The sequence below is a fragment of the Equus caballus genome, chromosome 1 (genome assembly GCF_041296265.1).
Source record: "Equus caballus isolate H_3958 breed thoroughbred chromosome 1, TB-T2T, whole genome shotgun sequence".
In the NCBI taxonomy this organism is placed as follows: Eukaryota; Metazoa; Chordata; class Mammalia; order Perissodactyla; family Equidae; genus Equus; species Equus caballus.
The window spans coordinates 90,284,494-90,307,419 of NC_091684.1; the positions used below are offsets into that span (position 1 = coordinate 90,284,494).

At 45.5% G+C, this 22,926-nt stretch overlaps 1 protein-coding gene across 9 annotated transcripts in view; it reads left to right on the plus strand.

The window, feature by feature from the left end:
• The window catches only part of SIPA1L2 (signal induced proliferation associated 1 like 2), a 212,098-nt gene extending 191,266 nt beyond the window's left edge, over positions 1-20,832 (plus strand). For 3 of the 9 annotated variants that reach the window (XM_070264665.1, XM_023647516.2, XM_023647544.2), the window contains exons 19-23: positions 4,042-4,173; positions 14,412-14,465; positions 15,021-15,144; positions 16,283-16,364; positions 19,422-20,832. In XM_070264665.1, coding sequence (XP_070120766.1) covers positions 4,042-4,173; positions 14,412-14,465; positions 15,021-15,144; positions 16,283-16,364; positions 19,422-19,568 — 539 coding nt within the window. In that variant the 3' untranslated portion in view covers positions 19,569-20,832. The remainder of the gene's footprint in view (positions 1-4,041; positions 4,174-14,411; positions 14,466-15,020; positions 15,145-16,282; positions 16,365-19,421) is intronic. The other 6 variants (XM_023647538.2, XM_023647547.2, XM_023647553.2 and 3 more) reach the window with 3 other exon arrangements.
• The last annotated feature ends 2,094 nt before the right edge of the window (positions 20,833-22,926 follow it).

A 22,926-nucleotide genomic window follows, 5' to 3' on the forward strand; every position in this document is an offset into this window, starting at 1 on the left:
AGGGGGGTGAGGGGGTTGAGTTTTAGAGTACTAAGAAAAGAAATTAGTATTTTCCTTATAATTTAGTACTCACAGGAGATGCTACAGACTCTAGGTGTAGACTCAGTGGTGTGTGGCATGGGTGATAGGAGCTGGCAGCCAGCAGAAGAGCAGTCCTTGCTTCAGTTGGCATTTGGAGAAGGTGTCTGTGGGCCGTCAGAGGCAGGGTTTTGACTGATTCCGTGTGGCACTTCTTTCTATTTTTTCAAATGTTTTCAGTCTCCGCTATAATAAACAAACATCCATTGGTTTCTGGAGAGTAATTGTGAAACCTCAGGTAACTGACCACCAGGAAGTACTTGGCATTTATAACAACGATAAAGTCAGACTCAGTAAAGAGGGTCCCTGTGATTTCAGGTTTTGGATAAATGAACAGGAAGCCACAAGATCAATGTCCAGGCCAGAGAGCAGGGGCACGGGCCTCACTGCCTGGATGTGAGCCATCTTTCAGCATCCATGAGTCACTTTCTTTTCTGAGTTGGCCAGAAGAGCAGTGTGTGCTCCCGAGGTAACACAGGCTTGGAGGAGCTGGATCTGAAATAACAGGCTTTGATCCCTAAGACAAGTGATGCCTTTTCTTCCCCATCTGTGAAACTCAGGGAACAATCCAATTACAGCTGCTGTGGTTTGGCCAAGGGCAGCCGACTGCCCACTGCGTGTACCTTCTCCAGACCCCACAAGACCAGCACCAGCAGGATGCATCTGCTTGTGGACTGGCGTCCTCAGGGGCAGAGCCTGTGTCTTACTGGTCCTTCCATCCCTAGATGCTAATACAGTCCTGGTGGTCCCTGGACTATAGTGGATGCTCAGTAAATGTCACCTGGCTGATGGCAGTAGTGATACCTAATGTCAGTTAAAAGAATGATAAAGGAGTTTGCGTGATTTGGAGTCTCAGGGAAAAAAAAATGATGGTAATTTTTTTTTCCAGCTACGTGATTTGTCCAAGCAATGGAAAAATATGTAGGTGCTTTTCATTTTGATAATTCAGAGAGGAATTTAGGCAGCTTTTACTTCGTTTATGGTGACTGTCAGTGGCGCTAGGGTCTTCCTGTTTCTGAAGGGGGATGGGTTTAGATTTTAATATGTGCTTTCTCAGAGCTTTTCCACCAGAACTCTGCTCTTCATCCAGCAGCTCCTTCTCGTCCTTTGTCCCGGCAAGTGTTGCCTCCTCAGACAGGCCTCCCCCAAACATGCTGTCAGGCTCCTCAGCCACATCACCCTGTTTTATTTTCTTTGAAAGGCTTGTCACTACTTGTATGTTCTTGTTTATTTGTTTATTGTCTCTTTCCTTGTCACTTGTCATGTAAGCTTCGTGAGAGCATGGTCGTGTCTGTCTTATCCACTGCCGTACCCCATCACTATGCAGACAGTAGTCACTTAATGAATAGATCATCGATAGACGGTTCAGTGGATGGCACTCCAAACGAACTCTAGAGCAAAGGAATCTTCTTCTAATCTTCTGATCATCTTTGCCGGTTCTGTAGTATCAGGTGAACAGACAAAAGGCCCCTTCACAACTGGGGAAGAGAGGGTAAGAGTTGTAATAAAGGAGAAACGTCACAAACTCTATTTCTTCCTTTTGCCCCGTGGTTCTCCATAACAGTTGGAGGAGGTACGGAGGATGCCCTGGGCTTCCCTTTAGTGCGAAAACTTACACCCTGAGATCTTCCCATATCCCAAAGCCTCTGCGCCACTTTGCTGTGGTCTCCGCGTGAGTTGTTTAGAGGGCAGCCAGCAGGGAGACCTGGGGAGCAGGCTGACCTGCCCTCCTGTGTAGATCTGGGCCTACTCACTTGCTCACTCTAGGCATCAGCTTCCCGGCCACCAAGATTCAGGTTTGTGCCTTAGCTCAGTTATAAATGGCCACATATCATGGAACTTCAGGGTGCTCAGGAATAGTCAAAACGTTAATTTTAACCAGAAACTGTCAAGTCTCCATTGTCAATACTCCATTGGGTGTTTGGGGAAGACGGCCCTTTGAGCACACAGCTGCAGGAAGGACAAGGGGGGTTGGGGGTAGCAGGGACATTAGCCTAGCACCTCATCCTCTGAATCAGCACTGTCCACCACGTAGGTTGACCCTGTCCCCTCCATTCTCTCGCATTTGTCCCCCTGTCCCCTCTATTGCTTTTTCTCTCTACTTGGCTCCTTTGAGAGCCAGTGAGGAGGATGTGGTCTGCTGGTGTCAGGGAGGAGTAGACAGCACACAGAATGTGTTAGCTTTGACTCTAGGCTTTACGATGCCAGAGGCTCGGGTGAAGGATTATTTCTTTATAAAGGCCAAAGAAGTCCTCAAGATGGCATCTCTTAGCAAAACATGACTAACAGAGTGTACTCTCTGTAGAAATGTTCATGCACCTGAAGAATTTTCTACTCCCTGATGTTTTCCCCTCCCACTGGGGCAGGAGAGGCAGCGGGCTAGAGGAGTGCCGTGTACACAGGGTTCTGGCCAGCCTGGGCCACCTTCACAGAGCTGAGACACTTTCTCCCTTTTCCTGAAGAACCGCTCACGTGGGAATCAGTGACCTGAGTAACTGGGCTCCAGAGGAGGTTCAGGAGAGGAGGGAGACCCGGGGTGCTCACTGTTCCCTCCTCCCAGCCCGCTCCAGCCTGACTGCTTCCGTCTGCTCCTTGTTCAGCTTATCCCTTGGCAAGGACAGAGTACGTCACACTTAGAGCAAGCTGGAATGGCTGTTACTTCAAAGAACATGAGCACGTGGAGAAGGAGGGCGGTGGGAATGGTGGTGACAAAACATCCATTACTGGGTTCCCTTCAGAATGGGGGTTGGGAATAGTTGATGGAATATGGCTACATGTAAACATGCAAGTATTAAAAATAGAAAGTTTGATTGGTTTAGCTGCAGCTGTTAGAGGTCAGCTGAGAGCTGCGTGCGAAGGTGTCAGGAGAGTGAAAGACTGTTCGTGTCCTTCAAGGCCCAAATCACAAACGCTCCATCTTAGTCCAGATGCCAGCATTTCTTGGCTACCACGAGGGATGTGGGAACAAAAATTACAGGTGCATTTGCTTAATTATGTCCCTTACTTAACTTAATTGCAGGCTCAGACAGCCAGGTGGTCATTATTTTGATTGGTCTAATTAGTCAGATGTGTTCGCACGCCGCTGCATGCAGCGCTGGGGCAGGCTGAGAAAAGACACGGTCAGAGGAAGTCCAGCTGAAGCCTTTTGAAAATTTGTCCTCAGGTGCGTAATGATTTCCTAACAACTAGTGTTATTAATGACATAGACACTTCAAGTCAGTCCTGTGATGAGAGTTTAACGAGAAAAAGAAAGGTGAGCAGTCCATTTGGACAGACAGACAGACACGGGCAGACATTCGGTGCAGGATGGCGAGAGGATTCTGGGTCAGCCAGTGATCGAGCCATTTCAAAGTCAAAAAAGCAGTCCAGCCACCATTTTTGTGCATAGCATGTAAAACGTTGTCGCCTCTCTTTCTTGGCTGTGAATAACTAACAGGAAGTCTTCCTGCCTTTTTACAAGAACCTGCCTCTCAGGGCATCATGAATTTGTGGTGCTCAGCCTGGGTAACTGTGTTTTCCAAGAAGCTTTTCACACCATCAGGATAGAAAGATCGTGCAAGACTGTCTTTACAGTGGAAGTTTGCGCCACTCCCTGAACAGGAGAGATCGCCCCTGAGGAAACCAGGGGTTGATCCCACAGTTAGTCTGACTCAAGTGTACTCAAGAGAAGCCTGCCCCGGAGGAGAACTTCTGTGAGATTCCCATATGTGCCAAGACTCAGTCCTAGGCTCCTTCCATGGGGACTTTGTTGCTGGCTGACCTCTGAGTGAATCTGTAGGTCGTGGCTTTTTCACAAACCTCCGTTCTTCCAGCTGTGTGTGCTTTGGGTAACTGCGGCATAATGTCTCCTGTTTTTGCTGGGAACAGGAGATCTTTCACAATCAGTTCCCTGGGCCCCTGTGAGGGGCCAGCCTGTGCCCCGCGCTGTGATCTGACTGACGCTCTGGTTTTGTTTCTGTTTAGATGAGTTCTGGTTCTCCGATGGGTCCTTATCGGATAAGTCCAAGTGCGCAGATCCTGGCCTGATGCCCCTCCCGGACACGGCCACGGGGTTAGATTGGTCCCACCTCGTGGACGCTGCTCGGGCATTTGAAGGTAAAGACGCGCAGCCTCCAGGGCCTGGGGCGACAACGTAGGGAATGTGTTTGCCTGTCTGATCATCTGGGTTAAAGTTTTGGATGCTTTGCATCACTTTGAGGATGAAAACGAGCAGGAGAAGGCTTGAGCTGTGACTAAGGACATTTCCTTGGGGAGATTGTATCATTTATTGAAATGAGCAATGGGGAAAGGATCCCAAACCTGAATTCCGGTTCAGGCCCCAGCTATGACCTGGGGCAAGTGACTTTTCCTTTGTGACCTCTGTTTTCTTAGGCTGAAATGTAGAGGTTAACATGTAGGACACAAATTGTATGTTTCTCCCAACATGATGAGGCAAGATAGGAGAGGAAGACCCTTCAGAGGTCGAAGCTGCCTGGTTTGACGGGACGAGCACGGAGCCGGGAGTCTGGTGGCTTGGTGTAAATGCAGACTCTGGCATGATCTGCTTGACGCGAGCTAGTCGCTCCCTGTCCGGGCCTCAGCTTCCTCCCCTAACCATGTGGGTCGGTGGGGATGGCTGGGCTGCCTGACCTCAAAGGCCCTTCCTGCTCCATGCCGTCTTCTCCCATGCCTCTTCTCCCGTTTGTGGCCTTGTGGCTGTGGGAGAGTGAAGCTGCTCCGTAGGAAACACGTTTTTTCCACTTGCGGGTAAAGGTGGACACAAACAGGGGAGACACTTGCTTCCCGTGCATCCTCAGGACCTTACGTGTGGGTGTAGGGGCACCCTGTGACCCAGGAGTATGACTTTCTGCCACTTGCTGCTGCATATTTTCCACGATTGTGTCTTCTGCTCCTGGGGTGACGGGCAGAGCTGACAGAGGAGGTGGGGTCGTTTGAGTGGCGATCCTGTTTGAGAATCTCCTGTGCGTCTGGGCCACAGCATCCCCGGGGAGTTCCATGGTCACTGCACTCCCCACAGGGAGGGGCCACAGACGCCTGAGCAGCCTTCTCTTCTCTCTCACTCCCCCTTTTACTCACCTTCTGAGTCTAGTGGCTCAGCCTGTCACCTGTGACATCCTGGCCTCAGGAAAGGAAGTTAGAGTCTTGTCCCAGGCGTGGCAGGTGCACTTTGAAGTCGGGCTGCTGCAGAAGGTGGAGGTCTGCTGCCTTCACAGCCGCTCAGTCGAACAAGCTCCCCTGCGAGTGAGCGAGGCCTTGGGGGATCTGCTCCAGTCTTTGGGGTGGGAGCCTCTGCTCCTGAGCCTGGGAGGTGGGGGGTGAACGCTACTCTCAAGCTAGTTCAGCCCCTGGGGACGGTTAGCTCCCATAGGTAGGAGAGGGAACCTCTGTTGAGAGAAAATTTCTGCAAAGTGAACGGCTCTTCCTGCTGCCTTAATAGAGGGAGTGACACTGCTCTTGGATTTGCTGCTTCACAAAGTACTTGTTCCTTGTGGAAACGTCAGGATGCCCTGTCTGCTCTGCAGTGCAGCCGTCCTTCTCTGACGTTACCAGAAGTGGGTTATATATGTAGAAACCCCAGGCCCACAGCCCAGTTCTTGCCTATACTCCCGACACTGGCCTTCATGGGAGCCAGCAGCACCAAAGGGCAGGAATGCTGTTTTTGCTTCTGTCCAGAGCAGCCCAGGCAGGAGGTAACCGCATTTTCTCTGGCGTGTTCTTTGCACACTGTCTTCTCTTACTGCCCCAGGAGAAGCTAAGAACATCTATTCTGTCCTCTGCAATGTTCTCCTGCTGCATAAATATTTGCATAGTCCTTACCAGGCTGAATTCTGCTTTATTTACATGTCTGTCTCTTCTTATTGGGTGGTGAGTTTCTCAAGAGAAAGCTGCTTGTTTTATTTATCTGTATTTATCGAGCACATAGCAAGATAACCAGATGAGAAGAGAGTACAGAGGAGTGAGTAGGTATTAAACAGACATGATGCTCTGCAGCCCTGAGCAGTCCCAACTCACAGCGGAGTTTTTGACCTCTGAAGTAGAAGGCACACTGGCATAGGCAGAGTGGCTGAATAATCAGTCCAGGAGTTCTGGTCATAAGCACAGCTCTGCTGCTGGGCTGTGGGCCCCTGGACCACTCACATAAATCACATGACCTACGCCCTTTGTGCCAACACTGAATGTTCGACAGTAATCCTCTGAGGTACGTGCTTAATTGTCTTGGGCTTCAGTCTTCGTCTATGAAATGAAGACCTTTGCCAGCGAGTCTGTAAGGCTTCTTCTCATCCTAAAGCTCCAGTTCTACAGTTCTGTTCATTAGAGAGTATTTCTGAGCTGAAGTTGGAGTCTAGGTGGGAGGTGGCACCCTCAGGCAAAGGAGCAAAAAGCATGATGGGGAAATTCCAGCTAGCCAGTGCGTCAGGTGCCTGGGTACCTAAGTTCGGCAGAAAGAACGTGGGACTCTTTCTGCCAGGGGAGACTGTGGTTATCTCACCTTTCTGAAGTTTCCAAGCAACATTTATAGGAAATATGAAAAGAGTGGATGGTCGTGTTAAAAATTTCAGTAATTTTCAGTGCTGCTCTGTAGGGTAGCATAACACCTTGGGGCCATAGTCAGCTCAGGAAAATGCAAGAATTTGCAACTCCAGACTTTTGCTAATCAGGCTCCTGTATCAGTGTCAGCTCCACTCCGACAGAGTTGGCATGAGTGACTGGGTGCCATCAATCACCTTAGCACTTCGAAGAGAACTGTCTTCACCTAGCTAACCCAGTTGCCCCTGCTTGTGACTTGATCTTTTTGTAGCAGTTCTCAAACTTGTTTCTGAGCTAGAGTGACATCATAAAGAAAAGATGGTCCAAAGAATCTCCAAGTGCCTGTTTAATTGTTACACACTAATAAGGCAGTTCGAGATGCCTTATGAGCTCAGACCCCTCTGGATTAATGCTGTGCCCATGTTTTGACATAAGCAGCCAGCACATCTGAAAACAGGCTTTAGAAAAACAGAGACTGTATCTGCCTCTTGGGTTGAGATACCGTGACCCTCACAGCATCCGATAGTGTAATTCCTCCCAAGCAGAAGTGCCGCTCCCCTGTCGATCTACCTCATTTATGTTCCGTGCTTTGGTCTATGATGCCTTCCCCTTGGCTTAGGAGCTAAAATTGACACTGGACACATGAGTTTAAAAATTTAGATTTTACAATACCATTCAAGAAGAGAGCAGAGGCACCAAATTTATCTATTTCAATCATGGTTGCTTAAATATATTTAAACTGTAGGTACACAGAACCTAAGGTATATGGTGTTGCTGGGGATCAGAATCCTCCAGGCGTCCTGTGCACAAGCATTCAGGATGCTCCTTCAAAGTGGAGGAGCATTTCCATACCGCATTTCTAACCACAAGGCAATGAAAATAGAATTAAGTAACAAAAATAGAAGCAAAACACAAACAAAACACTCTAACCATTTGGAAAATTCTAAATGTTACTCTAATAATAATTGTGCTAGGAAGAATTAAGGAATATAATAAGAGCATTTTTTGTCTTTTTTAGTAAGCAATGATGAAAAAGATGCTACCTATTAGAATGTTTGGACTGCACTCAGAGAGTAGACATTGAACAAGAATGCATTGTTTCAGAAATGTTTATTGGAAAAAAACCATGAAAATTAGCTGTACTTCAAAAGATTCTGCAAAAGCTATGAAAGAAAACAAAAAAGAAAGAAATAAAGTAATTTTTTTATTCCACATTATTTTTATTTATTTAGGAATAGATCTGATGACTAAGATAATTAGATACTTCTTGTAAGGAATTCGGGGGGACGGGCGTAAAGAAGAGTAGAAGGCCAGAGGACAGAGGGCATTGAAAGAGTTGTCCAAGAGTATCCCACAATCCCAATTATCACCTGAAACTCATACGTTTACAGCTAAGTGTTTGAAAGTTTCAAAGGGTCATGATGCCCTTGTATGGTTTTCTTGGAATTCAGAAGAAGCCTTATTGCATAATAGGATTCTTTTGTGATAACACACATGAAAAAGAAAATCACAAGACCGTCTCAGTGATGATGTGAGAAAGCTTAAAGGAAATTCAGTAGTAAATTAAAAAGCCTATTCATTGTTATTGGCAAGAATTTAGCTAGTTTAATAAAAGGAAAACTTAATTATAGTAAGTTAGAGTTGATGAAGTAGTTAAAAGTTATGTCAATTTCCCCAAAAAAAGGGTATATCCAGTAGACCTAAGACCTATTTCTAATGAAAATTAAGATTTGAGAGATGCCTTCAAAGCCTGTAAAGAATATCCACTCAATCCTAAATAATTACATAGTACTGAATGGAAAAATGTTTAGGCAGATCCTGTAACTCCAGAAACTAAACAAGGGTATTCTTTCAGACTGTGTCCTTTAATTTTGTACTGAAATCCTTGATATTTAAACAAGCAATGTAAATTAAAAAGGAATAAATTTTGGAGGTAAAAATGTAGATATTCTTCTATATCTGGAAAATGTGAAAGACCGAAAAGATATTATTAGAGATTATAAAATAAAGTAACTAAGTAAGCTATTTTAAAGTATATATTTTTATAAGCATCATTTCAAAGCAATTGTTAATTTCTTCAGTTATCTATTTCTGTATGACAAACCCAATATTTATGGCTGAAAACAAGAATCATTTATTATGATTCATGATTCTGTGGGTTGACTGGGCTGAGCTGGGTGGTTCTTTTGTTCCCTGTGGTATCGGCCAAGGTCACTCATGCAGCTGTATTCAGCTGGAGCTCAGATGGAACTGGAGCATTAAGGTGATTTCACTCATATGTCTTTGTCTAGAACAGCTGGGTCTGGGTGGACCCCTGTCTCCCCCAGGGTAATTGTACTTCTTCACGTGTGGCTTAAGGAATCAGGAGAACAGAAGCACAAGCTAGATGATTTCTCAAGACCCAGAACATTTTATCCACCACATTCTATTGGACAAAGAAAGTCACAGGCCAGCCCAGATTCCAGGAGTGGGAGATAGACGTCGTCTCTTAGCAGCAGAGGTGGCATGTGCACACAGCCATCTTTACAGACAGTCTTCCACTGTGACAGTAATCAAGGACACCTTAGGTATATCAGCAAGATCAAATTATAAATTCTTTGGGAATTAAGCCATCGTTAGAACTATAGTGAGAGAAAGCACTGGACACTTCAATAACTGAAAAGTCCTAATATATGTGAGGATAGGAATGGATAGAAAGCTTACAGTAGAGATGACAGGCCTTCCTGAATTAATTCATAGATTTAGTACAACTTCAATTTAAATATCGAAAGGATATATTAAAGAACTGAATTGCATTCATTTGGAAAATGGATAAACAATGTTCACCAAAAAGGCTATTATAAATCAATAAAGATAATTAAAACAGCATAATGATAACTCAAAAATAGAAGTGAGTCCTTCTGAAGAAAAACAAAGAGCCCAGAATAAAATCTGAATATATTTTAAGAGTTAAATGGGGATGGAATTTATGTAGTCCATTTGGATTTAGGAATTAGAAAAGTCAATTCTAACAAAAGTGAAGACAGAAAGATTACTGTTTTGGAAGTATGGTAATGCTTTAATTATGGAGGAATGAGAGACCATACAAGATGTAATATGACCAGATAAAAGTATTTAAATATCTAGATCTTTCATGAACTTAAAGGGAACATTAAAAGAAAAAGAGGAATACAGGAATATGGGAAAAGATTTGTAATAAATCTCATGGGTAAAACCAGGAATTCTCCAGCACATGAAGGGGCTTAACCAGCAAAAAACACCAAACCCCTGATAGACATATCAAGGCGTACAGATGCATGATCCACAAGAGGAGCATCACACAGTGAATAAGGACTAGAAAAATGTTCAACCACACATGTAAATCTAAACGACAGTGAGCTACGAGCCCACACCTTTGAATATGAAAAATGTTGCGGCAGCTCTGAGAAGCTGTGAAGACGCACAGCTGGTATCATTTTCAAGATTAGGGAATGATCCGTCTTTTTGTTGACGCAGTATGACAATATGTAGCTAGAGCCAAAAAATGTACCCACCCTTTGACCAGAAATCTAATTCCTGAGAACTTGCTTACTGAAAGTTATCCAAAAGAATAAAGAAGCTTCCAATAGAGAAATACTGTACAGCATTTTTAAAAATTAATAAGTGAATGATAGATAACCAACTCTACCCAAAAAATTTGTGTCAGAAAATTGAGAACCTTTTGATAAGTCTTTGAGGGAGAAGGCAAGTCAGGTGCAGTGTGCCCTCCCCACAGAGCCCAAGCTCCCGGCTGCCCTCTCTGTAACCATCAAGTTTGGGAAACTGGCCCAGTCACAGCTCAGACTTTGTTTTCACATGTGCGGTTCTTTTGTGTTTTAGGAGTGAGATGTGGCCCTTTGCGCATCAGAACTGCTAAATAAAATTTGTGATCTATGTAACACAATAATATCATTTGTCACCCTTGCAGTCCTCATAATTTCCTTTATTATGTAGAATAATATAAGTTTAGGTGTACTGCATAATGTACATAATAGATTCCATCCCCCTCAAGTATGGGTAGGTGAATGACCCCAACTGGAAAAGCCGGCTGTGGGTCCACAGTGAAGCTGGGGAAGGGAAGTGGAGTCTCTTTAAAAGTTCTAGGATTTAAAGGAGTTCTCGTTTATCAAAATATCAGAAGTAGGCAATTGCTGTGTTCTTGAGCATTTGTTGAATGGACAATGTTTTTGAAATGAAAACAGGCTTAAAAGGTAAAATTACAAACTGGCAATGAGAGACTGTGGATTTTAGTGTCTCCCACGGCGTCAACAGGCCCCCACACCTTGGAAGGCCTTTCCTCTACTCTGGATCCTGGCTGTCTCTTCCGTTGGTGGTAACAGCTGTCATCTCCCCATTGTCATGTGATGGTGTGTGTGCTCATGAGTGAACATCTGTATGCAAGACGTGCAGAGTTAACAACTGCCTCATCAGGCGCCACTGTGGGAATGAAATATTCCACATAGGTGCATTTGCCAAAAAATAGAAGTTTATACTTTTATTATCTTCTATATGCCCTTCCTTGGTTGCTTAAACAAAGCATAATAAGCATCAATTTTTATGATGAGAACTTTTCCAGTTCTGAAGCTTCAGCTTTCAGTTGTTAAAGTTACCGATATTTGATCACCATGTGAGTGTGTGTATGCATGTGTGTGTGTCTGTGTGTGTGTGTGTGTGTAAACGTAAACATCAACAAATGTGACACTGTGTAACTCCTAAGGTAACATAATTAGTTAAAAAAAAAAAAAGAAAAGAAAAATGACAGCTACCTAAATAAAAAATGCAAAGTTAATTTAGTAGGGGAAATTGACTTATCATCTCAAAAGTAAGCACATTGTTTCAGGCCAACAATAGTTCTATCTTAAAGAATAATTCCAGAGCTTTCTTTGTTCCTTACTCAGAGGCAGATGCTACATCATTGTCTGTGTTCATCAGTGGGCTGCACAAGGCCCAAACCAAAGTGTTTCATATTTAAACTGCAATGTAACCATTTTCTTTCTTTCCTGGTAGTCACTTAAGTCAGCTTTCTGCAATCTGATAAGCACAGTTGTCAGAATCAGAATTTTTAATTTCCTTCATGTAGCTACAAAGCCCCAGCTTTTCTGCAATTTGTACTTGTAGCAAAGACATATTTGAACAGCTTTGTGGAAATGCATTTAGTATAACCTAGCCTCATACTTGCATATCCTGTAGGCACATATCCGGCACGTGTACCGTTCTCCTATTCCCTGCCCTCGCCAGACATGACTAATTGATCAGAGCAGTCATCCCTCACGGATGCAGGCTTGGCCTTACAGTCCTCCCCCAGTCTGTCTGGGGTCATGGGAGTTTACTTGCAGGCAGCTGTTTTGCCTTCTCAGCTCTAGATTGATATGGAACAGCCTGTTGGCTGTTCGTCCTCTTTAGTGCTAAATGCGGTAAAATAAGAAACTGACATTGAAATAAGTTTTTTGAAGAAATCATTTAAAGAGATTGGTTGTTTCACGTGTAAGCCATGCCTAATGTCCCACCATAGCAGATTTACTTGCTGAGGAAAGAATCGGAGGGAAGAAAGAAGCAGGCTGCCTGTGTGGAGCGTGGGTGATTGTGTCACTGCTGGGCTGTTTACTCGAGGTTCCTGCTGCCACCCTCTCTCTTCTTACGGTTTTGTCTGTGCCAATTGGTCCAGTGTCCGTAATTACTCGGTTCCTGCAGATTTATCGTCACAGAAGTAAGCTGTGGAGGAAGAAGTCTTCCGCTGGAAGCTGTCACTGAGATTAGCTATTTTGCAGAGCGGTTTAATGTCTGAACTTAATCAAGTAGCGTTCTGTTTGCGTTTCAGCCTCCCAGGCCTTTCCGCTCCAAGTGAAATTCTCTGTGTGAAATTACATTGCTGGCGAAACTCTGTTTTTGGCTTCTTGCCTCCTGACCAGTAGGACCTTGTTTCTTCCCAAGGGATGTTTGAATGGCTGCCAGTAGCAAGTTCTGTTTCTGACATATATGTGGATATTTTATCAATTAAGGTAAAAATAGATGAAGCAAGCTAAGATGTTTTCATCAGATATCTAGACTTGACCATCAGACCCAAATATGTTAAGAAAGATAAAAACTAACCGAAGTTTATCACTGGGTTGCATAAAATATGGATGAGTCAATGGAATTCTTTTAAAAAGTGAGAAAAATAAACCCTGTCTATTTTCTTTTGACATTCCTCTTTGTCAGTAGTTAAATTCACTGTGCAATAAAAATACATCTGCTGTTGATTTTTTTTTAAGTGTGAAGTGTTCCCTTATTTGGGGCCGTCATAGAACAGAGGGTTATCTTAGACACCATGGCAGCCCAAACCCTCCCCACCCCACCCCTAGAGCTGCTCACCCCTGGCCCACATGCCCCATTGTTCCTGCCCCCACCTCTGCTGGTTGCATCCTAGCGTGTAGAAGACGATGCCGAAATGGTGCTGTTAATCTTAATTAAATTACAAATTATTTCATCATATGCAAAACCCCTACTCGTCAGTACCAAGTTGGGGACATGATTGTCTCTTAGGAGTGTGTAGTTACAGAATGCTTATTGTCTTGTAGAAGATTTGAAGCATGGAGAAGGACATCTTTAAAGCTTTACAGAAATGTCAGTTGAAGGACATCTGTGTCCTGTCACGAGCGTGGAGATATGATGACGTAGGAAAGTGGCTTACATGGCTAGAGAACTTTCTGTGCGATTGACCACTCGGTGTGCTCCCAGCACAGCTTCCAGGAGGGCCCGGGCCTCTGCTGGGTGCTTCCAGCACAGTGCTCACAGTGTTTCAGTGTGCATTTCCTCCGTGTGCTCCTGGCAGCCTTAGTCCTCGCCATGCTTTCTAATTAACGGGCGGTGCATGACCGTCGATAAACCAGACAAGGCGGAGCCTCATTAGGAGACTCATCCAGCAGCCAGAGGGAGACGGTGGGATAAATTAAGAACAGAGCACCCCTGATTCAGACCGGAGCACAGTTTCTCAGCCATTAATCAAAGTGTCTGAAAAAGACAGCACAGCTCTAATACACCTGCTGTATCCGTCAGATCCCAACAGTAGATGCGTATGTGTGCTCAGGCACAAAGGAAAGAGACACCAGCGAATGGGGCACGTGGATAATTAGATAGATTCCTGGTTCTCACTTCCACCTTGTCCTAAAGCAAGGCTTTTTTCTGCATGCCATTCAGCTTTTCTGGACCAGTGCTGTTGTGTCAGTGTCCAGCCTCAGGGCTGGGCCAATCTGGTGCCCATTCTGAAGAATATTAAATTCCCTTTCCCGCCTAGCTCTGCAAACATTGAATGTGAAGTTACCGGTGCCAAGAATAAAAATGGCCCTGTGCTAAGATAAGGTTACTACTGCTGCAAACACTGTGCCCCCTCAGATCTTCTTCTAAGGGTTTCTAGTAAGATTATGTAGCTCATCTCTCACCACCACCATCTTTACGTTCACGGAGTGCGTCATTTAAGCAAACCCAAAATGGTCACATATTCTTCAGCTGGTTTTGCATGTGTGGCGTACTGCTTATCTTTGTTGTACACGACAGCCGTGCATCCAGCCGGGACTGTTACACATACAATGTGTGATGTGGCCACATTGGCATTGCATCACATTGGCTCTCCAGGGCTGCTCCCGTTTGAGTGCAACACGTGCACACAATCCTGCAGACACATACACACACGCGTACACACACATACACGCTCTACAGGACCGCATTATTTGAGCCTTGTGTGGGCCCCAGAGGCTCTCTAGCACAGAGAGATATTACTGTTCATAGGAGAATTCTAAATCTTATTTCAGGTCTTGACTCAGATGAAGAACTTGGGCTGCTCTGTCACCACACGTCCTATCTAGGTGATTGTCTGGGGCTGACCATGGCCTCCTGATACTCTGTAACCTTTTCTTTATTTTTCCTATGTCTGCACGTCTGCATGGTTATTCAAGCTCGGAGGGTTGGGGAAGCACAGGGGAGATGTGTCCTGGTTGGTGTGGCTCAGGGGTTCTCTCTGGGTTTGGGGAGAGCTTGAGGAGAGGTCCGTCTCCATGGTTCTGTTCATCAGCCAAAAACAGCATCCAACACCGTTATTTCATGCACACCCAGTGGCTGTGGCATTTCTTGGGATGTGGAAAGAAGAAAGCAAATTGGCTCTAGCAAATCCAGTATCTGCTACTTGTCCCCGTGGCTGTGATGTGTGTATGCCATACAGCCCAGAAGGACAGCCAATCTTAATGCTTTCTGATTCTCAGCAGCTTGCCTGAGTTTGTTTTTCTTTGTTTTGGTTAGAACTGGGCAATAAATGATTTGAGGGAGGGAGATTTTATTTAGTTACTAAGTTCATTTTCTCAAAGAAATGTTGCCTAGCAGCTATCGCTGAACCTTCTTTCTGCGTGTGTGTCTCCCCTCCCCAGACCAGAGAGTGGCATCCTTCTGCACCCTGACAGACATGCAGCACGGGCAGGGCCTGGAGGCAGCCCAGGAGCTGCCTCTGTGTGTAGATCCAGGCAGCGGCAAAGATTTCATGGACGCAACTGGGTATGTGCACCCCTGTGGACCCCTCTGTCCCGCTGTCCCAGGCTCCCGTGATTATCAGTGATTCCGCTAACCCTGGGCCAGCCAGGAGATCGTTTCCACCCAGGCCTTCCCCTGGTCCTTCAGAGTCCAGAGAAGGGGCTGAGTGGGACTGACTCAGCGCCCTTCCCTGCTGGAGTGGACGGCGCTTGGCAGCATAACTGCTCTGCTCCGTGGGTGGGTCCTGCCTGCCAAGACGTCTCACCCCATGCCCACGGTGATGTGGCTCGCTGACAGGGAGGGAGGGTGTGGGCCCTGGGGTCAGCGTCTGCCGCCTAATTACTGTGACAGCACCGGACAGGGACACCTCTCTGATCACCTTTCTGCCTGCCAGGCCACGCTTGCTGACCTGCCAAGGGCACATTTCCTCCCCAAACCCTGGTCTTGACCCTGCCTCCCACCTCCCCGTGAAGTGTGTCGAGAACAAGCCATCTCTTTCCCCTACTTTTTGACATGTTTATCACCCATGGAATATATCTTCTTTACCTGTGTCATCCTTTCCTAATTCCAACTTTTACATAAACTTGAGTTTCTTTTAACATGTACATTCACCTTGGGAATGAACTTTATGATATTTTCTTGACAGAGACAGGCAAATTGGGGAAATTGAATTATATGTGGTTCCCCGACTTCATTCTGGTCCTGCTAGTCTCACTTGGCTAAACTCATTTAGATAATCTATCTTTTGTTTTTTGGTTTTTTTTTAAAGATTTTTTTTATTTTTTCCTTTTTCTCCCCAAAGCCCCCCAGTACATAGTTGTATATTTCTCGTTGTGGGTTCTTCTAGTTGTGGTATGTGGGACGCCGCCTCAGCGTGGTCTGACGAGCAGTGCCATGTCCGCACCCAGAATTCGAACCAACGAAACACTGGGACGCCTGCAGCGGAGCGTGCGAACTTAACCACTCGGCCACGGGGCCAGCCCCTCTATCTTTTGTTTTTTGACCAATGATTATAACCTGTAGAGATTCGGAATCCCTTTTTCAATCAATAGAGAACCCAGGAAGAATTCCTTTGAGTGGAATCTTTACCAACAAAAATGCTGAATGAAATGTCTTGACTTCAGTGCTCTTGAGTCTTTCTAATTCTGTCCTCATTTGCTAGGGAGCAGTCTCCATCAACACTGACCGGTAAAGTCAATCAGCTGGAATTGATTCTTCGGCAGCTGCAGACCGACCTTAGGAAGGTAAAGCAATCTGTCGGACGTCCCTAATCAGAACTCTTTCTCTTACACAATCAACCCCCTTGAACTACAAGAAACAGAAATGAAAAGACTCAGGAGCCATAACTGCCCTATGAAAACCCAACACTAAATGGGAACAGGGAATCTTGAGGGCTAATTGTTTTCTGGCCTACAACTGGTTTGTTCCATTTTAGGGGAACACAAGGATCACAGTAAGCATGAGTGAATGAGGGTGAGCCCTCTGGATGACCAGGCTTCAGAGTGAGTTGGAAACACAGCCAGCTAGCATTTTTCAGTTCAGTGAGTTACAAGTTGCAGCCTGGCCTCCCCAAGCACTGTACCCCCAGTGAGTCAGCTTCGCGACCCTCAGAACTTCTACACATCAACCTGTGTGTGGTCGGTCCTCAAAAGAAGTTAAGTAATTCATTCCACACACACTTGTTGAGCTCTTGTTGTATCATCAGCACTGTGCTGGATAGCCACTTTGCCATCCAAGGAGATGGCATGGAGTGCAGTTGCTGGAGGGTGATGGCAGGGGTGGGAGGTGTCATGGGAAAGGTTTTCCTATTGTCATCGTTTTACTGGTTGAAGAAGGGAGAAATTACAGCTGGTGTGAATACTGATGGAAATGATCCAGTCAGGAAGGAAATAATGCAGAGGGTGAAAAGTGAGAGGGTAATTCCCTGATCTAGTGCACAAGGAGGGGGCCGGCTGCGGATCAGAGTGGGGACCGTGCATACATAGTTACCAAAGCAGAGCCTGTGTGTGTGTGTGTGTGTGTGTGTGTGTTCCACACACACAAAAGATAGGTTGACAAAGTTCTCCTCTGATTGTTTCTTTTTTGCAGACAATGAGTGATGGGGAGGGGTCTGAGAGGTTCAAGGACAGAGGATAAGGTGTAGAGTAGAGGGTAAACTGACCAGGTGTGTTTGGTAGGTTTGCCAAGCAAGGCTAAAGGTCCAGTTGAATTTGCAGCATAAGTTAGTGACGTCTTTCAGCAGAGTTACCTGTTCTTATCCACTTGGATGGCCAGCTGTCTCAGTTTGCCTGGGGGGAGAGGTTTCCCAGGACACAGAACTTCCAGAGAGAAAACCAGGAAAGTCCCAGCAAGCTGGGGTGGCTGGTCACCCTGTCTCCAGCAGCTGGTGTAGAATAGTTCGAGCGTTGCATTTAACAAACATTAGAGTGTAGACAGGAAATCAAGACAAGGAGAAGAGACACAAGGACCCTAGGGTGTATCTAGGATGTTATTAAACTGAGGGACCCAGAGTCTCAGCTGGGTGAGAAGAAATAATGTCATTGCAGGGGGCTGTTGATAGACAGTGAAAATAAATTTCCGGTGGGTTGGATAGTTATTGGAGAAGTGGATACTGGAAAAATTTTAAGAAGACAAGAGGTGGTGGTGCTCAGGAAGTGGGGGCTCGAAGCATTTAGGAAGGTATGCAGTTATCGGTAATAGCAAGATGCAGGATATGGCCACAGGAGTGGGGATTGAGGAGGGGTGGCTTTCAAGATCATAGGGAAGACGTGATGGAGAGACTGGATTGGGTGGAACATCTATGCGGATTTGAAATCATCAACAAATATGACGGGTGGTGGGGGAAGAGAAGTAAAGTGAACTACATTCTAGAATCTTCCATCAGTGATGGGAGAGACTGGAGATATAGTAGCTCATTGCAATGAGCAGGAGTGGCAGGGCTTACAACCTAATGTCATGCTTCTCAAAGGAGCGAGGATTAGGGAGGAGCAGTGATCTGCACAGAACAACCAGAGACCAGTTGTTTCGCTGCCTGACCTCCAGGCCCTGTGTCCTTCAGGCTGTGGGAGAGCAGCGTGGGGAAGCAGTGTCTTCAGGAGCGACCTAGGGTTCATTGAGAGCGTGAAGATGAAGGGGGTTTTCAGAGCAGAGGCTGAGAGTGTAGAAGATTTTAATGACAGAGTATGAGTTCCATGGGTCACAGTAAAAGGGGTCGAGGGGTCGTAGAGAGGTGGACCACTGAGTCACAGCAGGGATGTGGGGAGTTCTGAGCCACTAGAGAATGAGAGTCCAGGTTATGGGGAGTGACAGAGCAGCTTGGACCTCTTGTAGTGACTGAGGAAAGTCAGGATGTGTGGGGACTGAGATCGGTCCTTACAGGGACGTCAATAATCAGTTCTCACTCAAGCCCCTCTTGGGACCGGCGTCCTTCAGTCGAGTGGTGAGGCAGGTAGTATAGGGGAGGGCCTGAAAAGGGACCAGGAAATAGAAGCAAACCTCCAGGGTGCGCCAGGCATGCGAGGGTGGAAAGAGTCTCCTGTAGTGGCCGCAGCCACCGGCTTACCCCGCACAGCCATCTGGCCCGGTGCTGCTGGTGGCATCTGCTGGACTTAGCGGTCAGGTCAGATCCCGTTACCAAATACCATTTGTCATCATCTGACAGTGACCCCCTCTCTCCCGGGGGCAAGACATCCCTTTCAGCATTTGGGAGCTGAAACTTGTGTTGTCCGTTTTTCATTGCTGTATTTTGCAAACTCCAGATGTGATTCTTCTGAAGAATCTTGATTGTTTTTACATAATTTTTAATGACAAACTTTTACGGTCGTTGTGGAGATAGACCGTAGTGGGAAAGCATTAGGATGGAGTGGAAAGCCTAAAGACGTTTTTTATTATAAACGAACGTTGGGTCTACAGCTATGTTGGTCCCAGTTTTGTAGGGTAAGGAAGTGCCCTCAGAGAGTCTGGGCATTTGTCCGTGGCTATTACTTTTAACCCCTCACTGCAGTCTCCTTTTTTTGGAGAGAGGATAATTTAAGCTGTGATTAATCACCTTCCTGTATAGCAGCTGTCTTGATTCCTGTCGAGAGCAAACTGGGACGAAAGGAAAGAGTATGTTGAGCTGTGCACCGTATCCCTTTGTTTTTGGCACAAACCAGGATCAGGCAGACCTCCTCCGAGGAAATCAGGCCCCCTCCCCTCAAAAAATAAAGGGAAAACTAAGGATAAAGTGTTCTTGTGCTGCAGCTTAGGAGGAGAGAACACGTCGGTCCTCGCCACGACTCAGTTTGTTTCTCCTCTCGCAGGAGAAGCAGGACAAGGCCGTTCTCCAGGCTGAAGTGCAGCATCTGCGACAGGACAACATGCGGCTGCAGGAGGAGTCCCAGACGGCGACCGCTCAGCTGCGGAAATTCACGGAATGGTTTTTCAACACCATCGACAAAAAATCGTAACCAGTCCGCCCCACCAAGGGACCATTGGGAAATACCTAGAGTCCCTGCAAAGTTGCAAACGTGTGGTTTTTAGTTATGCTTTCAGCCAATCGTAGCTGTCCTTGCTATTCCACTCTGTCCAGCACCACTCACCCCGGCAGGATAGGCCGCCGCGACGCTTTCTTGGTACCATCTTGTGATAGCGGAGAGCAAGGCTGACGTGAAGATGAAGATGAATGTAACTCCCGGTGTCGAGATGAATGTAAACCCCGGTGTCGTGTAGACCTTTTCCTTTCAGACTCTACTCCAATGGTGCTCTGGTGTGGGCTTACCTCAAGAGGGAAGAGAGTTGGGTTAATTCCCTATATATCAGGTGACCTGGTAGAGATGTTAAAGCAATTTACCATAGTTTGGGCTTTAGTATTGTAAAATAAACATGAAAACAAATAATCAGACATATACTTTAATGTTAAAGGTGCTCTATTTTTTTGGATGTACAGTAGTTTTATTTCCACAGCCACATTATCATAGCAATAAGAAAGAGGCATAGTAAATAGTGGGAAAAGCTGTGTTGGGAAAAGCACTGATGCGTTTAACACTAGTTTGAATGCAGTTACTACTTTAGAGACTTATTTATTTGCAGGAGCAAACGGTGCCTGAATATTAACAGTGTTCTGATTTAAAAAAAGATACATATGCCTTGTAAATGGCTCACTAAGTAGTCACTTCAAGTCTTCGTTCACTTTTGTATAGTTACCGCTCTGCCGAGAGAGAATAAATCCGCTTCCTTCCCAGGCCTCTGCCGTGTGTGAGCCAGCAGAATTAAGTGTACAATGCCAAATTTGTTTATCTTTGTACAGAAGCTTTGATGAAGTGTCTTGTATTTAACACCCTTATTTAAGCTTATTTAACCTGAAATTGTTAATTTTATAAACTTGGTTTTACCTGCACTATGATGAGAGAGGTGTAGCGGGCAGCAGGCTCAGGAAAGGCTGGGCTTGCCCAGGAAAGTCGCAGGAGCAGGGCGGGGAATTCTAACAACTGGATGCTGCTAGTAACAATTTGTTTGTATTGCTTTACCATTTTTAACTGTTCTATTTGAGATGAACGTACATTTTGCTTTTTTAATAAATGTTTAAAAGAGTCCACATAAGTAACGGTGTTGTCAGGCGAATATAGATTTTTATGATCTAATATGTCAACAAGCTAAGTGTATGTGAATTTACTTTGGGTCATTTAGGATCTTGATCTGTATTAAACACTGCTTAGCCTTCTTCTTATAGAATCCTAGACTGATTTCAAGCAAAGAGTGACTGATGTTTATTAATAGCTGCTACATCCCTCCAGACACTGTTCTCTGCACTTTTCATCCTTCTCGTCAATCCTAACAGGAGCCTTAATAGATAGATGGTGGGATTCCCATTTTACAACTCAGTAAACTGAGGCTCGAGTTAAGTGATTTACCCAAGGTTGCCTTTTGTTCTTCATTAGCATTTTATTCAACAAAGAATTTGATGTGGCTTGCAAGGAAATACATACAATAAAATTGTAGGAATTTGAAAAATAATCAGGAACGAGTAAACTGTAAATTTGAATTAAATGTAAGACAGAAGGAAGACATAGAACATGGGCCTAAGTGGGAAGGGAAACAGAGCAAGGTAGAAGGTTCTCAACCATCTGAGAACAGAAACTGTATCAAGAATTCAGAGGAAGCAAAGCAATTGCCAGGATTTACCCTTAAAGGGATTTCCCACATGGGCTTCACCTGAGAGATACGTTGGCAAATATCCTTAACGTCAGATGTAACGTTAGGCTTCGTAAGGCTGTTTCTTGAAGCCGCCACCTCTGAAAGGCACCCAGTGAATGCAGTTTCTCGAGGAGTCGGGACATCATGGGCCCGTTGTGCATCCTTCTCCCTCCCTCCCTGTCTTTCCAATCACTGTGTGCCAGGCGCTGTACCAGGAGCCGGAGAGCCAACAGCCGTCAAGTCTAACTGGGCCCTGTCTTCATGGGCCGTACGGTCTAAGAAGGAGAGATAGGCATAAGATTATTTCAAAATGTGAAGGACAGAAATGAAGAGTGCCTGCGATGGGCTCCCTTAAATAATTATTATAATAACTCACGTTGTTTGAATAGTTACTATGTGCCAGGCACGGTTCTGAGCCTCGTTATCGATAGAGCAAACCTACAGGACAGCTACTATAATCCTTACCTCTTTAAAGATGAAGAATTGAGACGTGGACAGTGTGCTCAGGGGAGGCCTCGTGGCTAGGAGACTTGAAGGTGGAGAAAAAGCTGGTCATGAGAACCCAGGGGAGGAAAATTCCAGGTGGGGAAACTCTGAGTTCAAAGGCCCTGAGGCTGTAGAAAGCCAGGATGTACAGAAGATAGATAGTGAGGGGGAAAGTGGTAGGAGACACGTTAGAAGAGATGAGTAAAAGCCTGATCATTATAGAACTGAAGCCTGTGGGAGAGTCTGGCTTTTCTTCTAAGTCAAAAGGAAGCTGTTGAAGCAGGAAAGCAGCGTGATATGACCTATATCTTAAAAGGATTAGTCTGACTTCTAAAAGAGAAGGAATCACAGAAGACAGGCATCTGCAAACTTCTTCTCAGGCATATGGTAAATATTTTAGGCTTTGGGAGTCATACAGTGTCTCTGTTGCTTATTTTTAAATTCTAATTTACTACCCTTTAAAGCTGGAAGAGACGTTCATAGCTTGCAGGCCACCCACCACCATCGTTGACCAACCCCTGGTATAAGAGAAAGAGTAGAAAAGAAAGATCAGTGTATGTGGGAGGCAGTGCTGGCACGGACTACAGTGAGGCGGAGAAGATGGGAGAAGAAGGTGGGTCACACTTGAAAGCGTATTTGTAGATAGAACCCACTGAACTGCCCTCAGGTTGGAGACGTGAGGGCAAGGTTTGATTCAGGAAGAAGCCCTAAACTTCAGAGGAGTGGGTGAACTGCATGTTCTTCAGACAGTTTTCCCTAAATATTCCTTGCCTTTAATGAAAGCTTAATGACAGATCGTCATGTCCCCTGGCGGGGGCCTGGATGTAACTCTTCTGCGCTGTTGGTCAGAGATGGAGGGATTTGCTTTAGAGGACAAGTAAGGGGGTGGCAAGGGTAATGCTGCGTAGGGAAAATAAAGGAATCAGACCGAAATCTACCTGACCGGAGAGCCATCCCACCTTCCTAAGGCATCCCTGTGGAGGAAACCAGAAGGTGTTTTTTGCAAGAAAGACTTCTCAGTCTATACTAGCAAAAGAATGAATAATCTCTCAGTCTGCCTCCAAAGGGCCAAGCCAAAGAATGTGGCCAAAATGATTTTGGCCCATTTAACTCTTTTTCAAACAGATGTTTCCATCAACAACCAAG